We start from the raw sequence: 9,002 nt of genomic DNA, 5'->3' as shown, positions 1-9,002 counted from the left end.
TGGGATTGGCCGAGGCCCAACAAATTAGGGTTGCCCGGAGCCCAACAGTTCATTAAGCACACCCAACTCAGGGAAATGTCCAATCGCCCCAAAAGACTAGTCCAATGGGGAAGGGTGGCTCTTCCTTTTAAAGTGGCTTCCTCCTCCCAAGTTAAGCGAGGTGGGATAATTCTGAGGCTCACACGGTCGTCATCCGACTACAATTGGGCCAATTGGGCCAATTGCGTCTTTTGCCAACGGGTAATAGTGGAGGATGTCCTCATCATTCCCACCTTCTTAAAATGGGCCTTAGCTCTGATACCAGATGATACACCCAGCCTAGGTGGGGTTGGCCGAGGCCCAACAAATTAGGGTTGCTGGAGCCCAATAGTTCATGCACACCCAACTCAGGGAAAGGCCTAATCGCCCCAAAAGACTAGTCCAATGGGGGAAGGGTGGCTCTCCCTTTTAAAGTGGCTTCCTCCTCCCAAGTTAAGCGAGGTGGGATAATTCTGAGGCTCACACGATCGTCGTCCGACTACAATTGGGCCAACTGGGCCAATTGCGTCTTTTGCCAACGGGTAATAGTGGAGGATGTCCTCATCACTAGCTTTGATTTTAGCTTTTGTGCTGATTTTATGCTCTGAATTGGTTTTTATGCTCCGATAAAGATTTTTGTTGCTCCGATGAGCATTTGGTTTCTGGCTAGTAGTGTTGAGCCCTGCTTTTGCCTCCTATTGAGGGTAGCCTTTTCTTGCTTGGTCATGTTGAGACGTTGCCCATTTCTTTGGGAACCAAGCTTTGCATACTCTAAATGACTTGTTTGACTTTTATCTGGCTTTTGGTTGCTTGAGCGAGTCTCTCTTTTTCTTCCTCTTTCTGCTTACATATGCTCATATGGTGGTGTTGACAATGCACTCATCAAGGGGGAGATTGTGAACACAAAGTTGACTTGTCCCTTGTGGTTCAGGTTGATGATAAGTGATTGTCAACGGATAGCACTCTAGGGTAGTCAGTGGACTGACCAGAGTGTGAGATTATGCTTGTGCAACCATGTCGATCGGCTTATGGTGTGTAGGTGTGGAGCATAGGGATGGTGGTCAACGACAGAGGTGAAGGTCATGCAGGCTCGTGCTGATGGATCGGGAGCGGTGAAGGGTGTGTGTTATGTCTTGACTGACGGACCAGAGCAGTCGGGTGACCAGCCACAGTGGCTAACACCTGGGACACACACTCGCGCGAGGACGTGGTGGAGTGGACCGTGTTGTCGGCGTGGTTGAGGACTGGCGGTACATGCGTCTGGTCGTGGAGGACATGCACAAAGTGCGACGCTCACAACAGGTTTGGTGGTTTGGGCCTTAAAGCCACCCGACGCTACAGATGGTGGGTTTTGCTGAGTTTGGGTCTCAAAACTCGGCGACGGCGGTTTAGGAGGGAACTGGTGGAGGCACGTGGCGCGATCGTGGACGGTGTGTCAAGGCGAAGCAACCCCGTGTGAAGGACATGGTCGTTGGATCGAAAACCTAGGAGTTGGTCCATTCTGCCCCGGTGGAGTGGATAGGCTCTATGCAAATATGGGTAGTTTAGGAATTGAGAATAACCCTCTATAAATAGAGAGGGAGGCTGGTTAGTTCAGCATATCTTGGTTACCATTTGTTTAGAGCACTCATTCTTGAGCTCCTAGTTTTCTCTCTAGGTCGACACCAGTTGAGCCGAGGGATCCGCAACAATTTTGTAAATTGTCGATTGTGTTCTTGATCTTCAAGTTTAATCCAAGGAAGGGTCATCGGTCCAGCCCACAGTGTTCGGCTTCAATCTCAGTTTTGCATCCTTTCTGAAATTTGGAATCTTTTCCTGCTTGTGTTCTTCCCTTCCCCTCTCTTGTGATTTTGTGGAAAACCTTTGATTCCTTTGAGAGGATTTGGTTTGGGATTGGTTGGTGGTGAGTTGCCTCTCTTGGATCACTGCTTACACTCAGTTGTAGTAGATTGTGGTCGGGATTTGAGAAGAACTAAGTTTGAACTCGAAATAGAAACTCCAACAAAACCCGAATTTCTTGTTGTGTTTTTAAATCTGCGGTTGATTCACAAGTCCGATCGATCTCAAAATTTATGGAGACCATGGAAACATATTTCTCTAGGTGTGTGTAAAATTTCATCTCAACTGGAGTTCGTTTGCTTAAGTTTTACATTCGAGAACATAATTTCTTGTTGTTGAAATCAACACTCATTTGCGACACGGTTTTAGACCGATTCAGACTTTTAGGTGTCCAATTTGCGATCCGTTTATTTTGTGGGTCTCATGTGAGCATTAGGAACATTTTATAATCATGAGATCACTAGTTCACTGATGTGTTCTTGGTTTGAGCGCATGCTTCATCTCAATTGAAGTGAAGTGTTCATTTTCAGTGTTTGGAAGCAAAATTTGATTGGCTCCCATTCACACCCCCGGTCCAGTCGCCTCACCGGTCCTTCAAAGTGCAATAGTGGTGTAACTAACCTAAGAACATCACAAAGCACCTACTCTAATCATCGAGTGATTCTATTAAGCACTTGGGTGTTTGAGCACTTGGATATTTTTTACCTTCCTTGGCATGTTGCTTGGGCTCCCACACCTTCAAATGGCCAGCTAGGCGTGCCCCCATCCAATTCTAGCCATTGTAGAAAATCTGCATATTTTCTATCTATGTGTGTACCGAACCGGTCCGGTGCGTCACTGCACTGTCTGGTCTGAGCTTCTACGTCAGCTAGCCGTTGGCAGTGACTGTACTATAGCCGGTCCGGTCTGCCACTGGACCAAACGGTGACCGAGCCACGTCAGATGACCATTGTAACTAACCGTTGGGAGCACGGTTTGGTGCGCCACAGAACCATCCGGTCTGTCAGCTGTCCGAGAGCCTATTGTAGTGCTCTCTGGGTCTGGTACGCCACCGATGCGCCAACTGACAACCTAATTCTTGAATCATTTATCTTCTTTTCTTGGGCTCTTTTGGTCTTGTGTATTGGACTTGTGTTGAGTATTTGTAAGTCTTCTAGGAGTTTTTGAGGTGTTGCATCCTCAGAGCCTAAGTTCAATCCACTTCGCATCTTATGAACTACAAAACAGAAACACTTGGAAACATTAGTTCACTGATTATGTTGTTCATCAAACAGCAAAATCCCTTAGTCAAATGGGTCGGAGTCCATTTTCCTTACAGGGATTACTTGGGGTGACATATGTCGAGGCCGACTCGGTCGGGAAACTAGGTCGACAAAATTCTAGTCATGGTCATTTTGGTTGGGTCCGACTTAGTCGAGGTGATCAAGTCGGGAGACCTCTGGTTAGGTTTGGCTGAGTGAGGATCCAGGCTCCCACTCATTTCTCTATTGCAAGTAGTAGAGCCTGGATTTTCACCATAACTCCATAAGCCCCCCTGCTCAACCCAACTTAGAAGCCTTTTATGGTGCTCGTTCTTGTAAGTATGTCCCCACTCATATTTTATCTTGGGTCCGCCTCTATCCATTTTCTAGCCGAGTGACCTAATAACTATCCCTCGCCCTTCCTCTCTCTGTTCGCTTGGTTGTCGCCATGGCAACATCTCTTTCATGGCTTGCCTGCTGCCGCCGTAGATCTGGCCTCCAAGCTACCGTATGAGCCTGCCAGCAACCACGCTGCCACCTTCGAACCTCCCACAGCTCTTGTAGCTACCCATCCATTGTCGTTGCCCCCTCCACGCTGACAGAGCCCTGCTCACGCATACAGTACATGTTAATTCGACTGACCATGACCAAATCCCCATCGCAAACGATTCGTTTTGTTTTTTCTCGCAAAGCACCGGCGGGGGGACGTGAGAGGCTCCATGCGCCTCGTGGAGACTACAGAGGGTGCATTATTCCATGCGAGGCCGGCCGTGGGGGTCAGAGGTCAAGCTAGCTAGCTCGTCGCGGACACTGAACACCAATCCGTCCGAAATGCCATGTCGAAGGCTCCAAGCTGTAGTGGGAAGCGGTGAAACGATTTGTTCTAGTCACAGTAATTAATGCTTTACAATAAATAAATAAATAAATAAAGAGTCAGAGCACGAACGATCATGCTTGCCACCGCACCACACCACCGGAAATCCACCCACTGTTTTGCCGTCCACGCCTTAAAAAAGCCGCGGCGCATCCGGGTGCGGTGCGGCTCACAGTGCCCCCACCAAACCACCCCTGTGCGATTCGCCGCCATCATTGTGAGCAAGCTCGAGCGCGTCTGCCGCCACCGCTTCCGTTGCTTAGCTCTGTTCTCCCGCCAAGAAGGCGAAGGGGAGACGGTTGCCTGAGTTGAGCCAGCCAGCCAGCCAGTGGCGGGGCGTCTGCTCTCGGTTGCTTTGCTATGGGGATCTGCGCGTCGTCCAAGCGCGTGGAGCAGGAGGAGGAGGACTCGGACGAGAACGTGGTGTACGTGGTGATGGACGGGCAGGGCGGCGGCGGTGGAGGGGGATGGGGAGGGGACGGCCGTGGCGCGGCGTGGGAGCGGACGGTGGCCGCCTCCCTCTTCTCGCAGAAGGGCAAGAAGGGGCCCAACCAGGACGCCGTCATCCTCTGCCAGGTTCGCGCTCCTCCAGTCTCTCTCTCTTCCGCCATGCCTCGGTTGCTCCGTCTCGCCCTGTTCGTTCCAGCTGCCGTACTGCCCCATGGCTGATGCTACTTGCTTGTTCTCACCCTGTTCCAGTTTCGCATGATTCACTTCGACCTTTCACTTCATCAAATCATTAGCGACCATTATTTCCGGAGCAAAAAAAAAAGATGGTTTTTTGTCGTTCCTTCTGCGGATTGCTTTATTTTCTTCGCTTCACCCACTATTTGTGGGAATAGTTTCCGAACCGAATCTGTGTCAACGAACTGCTGCTGCTTCTTGATTGAGGGGGGTGCTCTCGATGTTGTCTCAACAATCCTCTGAATTTCTCTGCTGGTACAGAGATTTGTTTGTTTGGGTTCAAAAAATATTTAATCCTTTCAACAACAGAAAATATTTACTCCACCGACTGTGCTTCATTGTACCGTGCATCGATGGTACAGAGATTTCTCTGCTGTGGTCTTTCTTCCTCGCCGGGTAACGCCGCGGTCCTTGCCCATGCGCTTGACCTGGGACTGGGAGTGGGAGGTCAAAAAATTCCAGGAACTGTCCTACCAATTACCAGTACGAAAAAAATCACAGCAGCCACCCACCACCAATTCACCGTACGGTCGGATAAATGCACAGCAACCACAACCAATTCACCGTACTTCAGTGAGGTAAATACACAGCAGCCACAACCAATTCACCGTACGGTTGGGGGTGGAAAGATCACGATGATTCGTGTGTCGGATTTCCTCGCCGTTTTTTTGTTGGGGTTTGCTACGACGGCGAAACAACCCAAGAGTTTTAATTTGTCGACGTCGTCGTACGGACCGTCGGTGGCTAGCATCCTGAATCCTGATTCATCTGTGGTCTCCAGGGATTCGGCATGGAGGACGGTGTGTTCTGCGGCGTGTTCGACGGGCACGGCCGCTGCGGGCAGCTGGTCAGCAAGCTGGCGAGGGACCACCTCCCCTTCATGATCCTGAGCCAGCGGAACGCGCTGCTCCTGGGCTCCGACGACGACGGCGACGGCCCGGCCTTCAGCGACGCATCGCCCGCGGCGTCGTCGTCCACGGACGGCAGCCGCAGCGAGCGGTCGTCGCCGGCGCCGGCGCAGATGCTGGAGGAGTGGCGGGAGGCCTGCGCCAACGCGTTCGAGGCCATGGACAGGGAGCTCGGGGTCCAGGCTAAGGTGGACTGCGACTTCAGCGGCACCACGGCCGTGTGCGCCATCAAGCAGGGGGAGGACCTCGTCGTCGCCAACCTCGGCGACTCCAGGGCCGTGCTGGCGACCGTGTCGGAGACGGGCTACCTGAAGGCCGTGCAGCTCACCACCGACCAGAAGCCCAACGTGCCTCGTGAGTCCTCGTAATCCATCGTTGGATCGGATCGTATGATATCCTAGTGGACGGATGAATGGATGATTGAATCGTACCGTGTGTGTGTCGGTGTCGCAGAGGAGGCTGAGCGCATCAAGCGCTGCAACGGGCGCGTGTTCGCGCTCAAGGACGAGGCGTCGGTGCCTCGCGTGTGGCTGCCCGACGAGGACTGCCCGGGCCTGGCCATGGCGCGGTCGCTGGGCGACCACCGCCTCAAGCGGCACGGCGTGGTGTCGGAGCCGGAGGTGGCGCACCGCCGCGTCGCGCCGGGGGACCTGTTCCTCGTCCTGGCCACGGACGGCGTGTGGGACGTGCTCAGCAACCAGGAGGTGGTGTCCATCGTCTGCGCCACGCCAAGGAAGCAGCACGCCTCCAAGGCCGTCGCCCAGGCCGCGGCGCAGCGCTGGCGGACCAGGTACCCGGCGTCCCGCGTCGACGACTGCTCCGCCGCCTGCCTCTTCCTGCGGGACCAGGACTGGGCCACCAGCGTCGCCGCCGCGCCCAAGGCGAAGGCGGCCGCTAGCCGCTAGTGCTACTGTGCTAGTGCCAGACGGCGGACGGAGCTTGATCCGGCGACAAGCCCGCCGGCGTAGCCCTCGTCGCGCCCTGCCGTCCGTCGCTCTTGCTCTACTGATGTGCCGCAACGGCGGTTGTTAGTGTACCGGGAGTGTAATTAAGTGCTGTAACATAGTGTTAATTAAGAAGATCTGGTGTTTTTTTGGAACAAGGAGATGAGGAGAGAAAAAAAGGCGGGGTAATTTCTCAGATTTGACTACTCATAGTTATCAGTGATCAGCTGACCATGCATGACATGGCGTCGGAGGACGCAAATCGCTGGCGGGAACGCCATCTGTACTCTGTGGGGACATGAAAGAGGTTACCACGTGAAGCGGAGCCTTGTTACCAGCTCCGCTCAAGTACCTTTTTTGTCGATATAAATGTTACTCCCTCCGGTTAGAGACTTAGAGGTACACCACCGCGTATTTAATTTTTGAAAAGTCAAACTTGGCATATTCTGATTGCCATTTGGCGAAACAAGTATACTGGCATATAAAACTTATACAGCCTGATTCGTTTTCACAGAATGTTTGTAGACTATTGGTGTTTGTAGCTATGAATGGGATATTCTGGAAAAATTATGTTCAAAGTTCTGATAAAAACAAAATAAACTCCCTCGGTTTTTTAATATATCGCGTTCTAGTTAAAGAAATTAGTGGACGAGAGAATATCTTGTACGTACTTTTTGAAGGAGTGGGGCGGAGGCAAATATTTGAAAACGGAGTACTTTCGGAAGGAATGGGGCGGCTAGCTCGGCTTCTGATCTTTGGCCATACGGGTACTAGGGCACTGGTGTTGTCTTCAAAATACAAGTGTACCTTCTTGTTGTAATATTCCTAACGCATAGCAAAAAAAAAAAACTCAATGTCATGAGACTAAGAAAATGTTTAAATGCGCTGAAGCTAATCCGACTTATATGACAAATCTAATATTTTAACATAAATATATATATAATTGAAAGCTATTTTTTAGCAATGTTACTAAAAATACTATTAAGTATTCAAATAAAATTTTGTATAACTTTTTATGTGCATTATTTTCTCTCTACAACAAAAAAGTGAAAAAAAACATCTGAATCCGTATTCAGATAGACATCCGAATTTTATATCAATTATTTAAAAAGATATAGAATGAATTTAAGGTTTAATTTTTGTGAAGATTAATAGCCTCAATGCTAAAAACAAGAATATAAATTTACATAGCAAATTTTATATGTTATTTGTTCACACTCAAGAAAGAAGACCAAAAATTTAACACCCGAATAAGTATCTGGATCCATCCCTATCGTTAACTGCTGAAATTAGTTAAGACATCTAAACAAACTATCTAATAATTCAGCTATTAGCTATTTTTAGCAAATTAGCTAATAGTTAGCTAATGTATACTACTCTATTAAGAACCTAATGTGGACACTGCTGGAATAACATTCTCTGCAGCACTGACCCACACCGTCACCCTTGCGGCACTGCTTCGATGATGAATGACACGCGTCCAAAATCAACACCTAATGATGTTGGGTAATCGAGCCATTGATGACACGGCTAATCGAGCCGGTCGTTCCTTGAGGCAGAGGTCTGGACGAGCAGCTTTGAGATGTAGAGATAGATACGTGTCATTCATCAAAGTGGTGCCGCACAGGTGACGGCGTGCGTCAGGGCTACAGAGAATTTTATTCCGACACTGCTACCACGGTTTCACCTTCACCACGGCTAGTCCGCAAAAAAATAGTGTCAAGCGAGCATCGAACCCATGCCCCTTTCTCCAAAAATTTGGGACTAACTACTAGACCACATAACTTAGTGTTTAGAAATAAACAATAATTATATTTGTAGCATAGGTCTCTCCTCATGCTCCCACTTGTGCCAACACACGGGCACATAGCTAGTTATTTATTAGATCTAGTGCATTCAGACATACCACTAATTTAAGTAATTATCCGTATAAAATCTAGGTTGCAAATCTCGAAACCCAACTAGCCAAGGCACACAACCCCCATTTGCCATGTACTGTACGCTTGGAATGGTTCACCTGAGCCAATTAACCCAAAACGTCGCTTTTGTTCATTTGAGCTGGATGAGGGTGGGGAAATATATATGGTTGACGTGTTAGTACGTACGTAGTCAGGAGAAACGTCTTTACCTAGGCCACACCGTACCCACATATAGCTAGGGGCACGATGGCAGGCTAGGTCACTTCTTTTGTGTGTGCGTGTGTGTTTGACCCGGATGGTGCGTTAGGTGTTGCCAGTCTATCAAACCCTGGGGCGCCTAGCTTTCTAAAAGCACGCAGTTTGGATACAGACCGTGGTTCTGCAGTCTGGAGCAACCCAACGTCTCATCAGCTTTGATGCTGCCGGCGGGCCTGCCGCCTGCCGGGGTAGCCTTGCTGTAATTTCAGAAAAGATGTCATCGGGGCCCATTACTTCATTCCACGTGCGCTCATTTATATATACTAGTTATATACCCGTGTGTTGCAACGAGGTACACTTATGCACGCATATGTCAC

At 49.7% G+C, this 9,002-nt stretch overlaps 1 protein-coding gene across 2 annotated transcripts; it reads left to right on the top strand.

The window, feature by feature from the left end:
* The first annotated feature begins 4,066 nt into the window (after positions 1 to 4,066).
* Positions 4,067 to 6,878, top strand: LOC100285228 (catalytic/ protein phosphatase type 2C). Of its 2 annotated transcripts, none has more exon segments than NM_001158122.2 (3): positions 4,067 to 4,548; positions 5,438 to 5,918; positions 6,018 to 6,687. In NM_001158122.2, coding segments are annotated over 3 exon segments (1,149 nt in total). In that variant the 5' UTR covers positions 4,067 to 4,332; the 3' UTR covers positions 6,470 to 6,687.
* Positions 6,879 to 9,002: the final 2,124 nt, after the last annotated feature.

Source organism: Zea mays, chromosome 4, assembly GCF_902167145.1.
Source record: "Zea mays cultivar B73 chromosome 4, Zm-B73-REFERENCE-NAM-5.0, whole genome shotgun sequence".
Taxonomy (NCBI): Eukaryota; Viridiplantae; Streptophyta; class Magnoliopsida; order Poales; family Poaceae; genus Zea; species Zea mays.
This window is presented reverse-complemented; position numbering and strand designations above follow the sequence as displayed.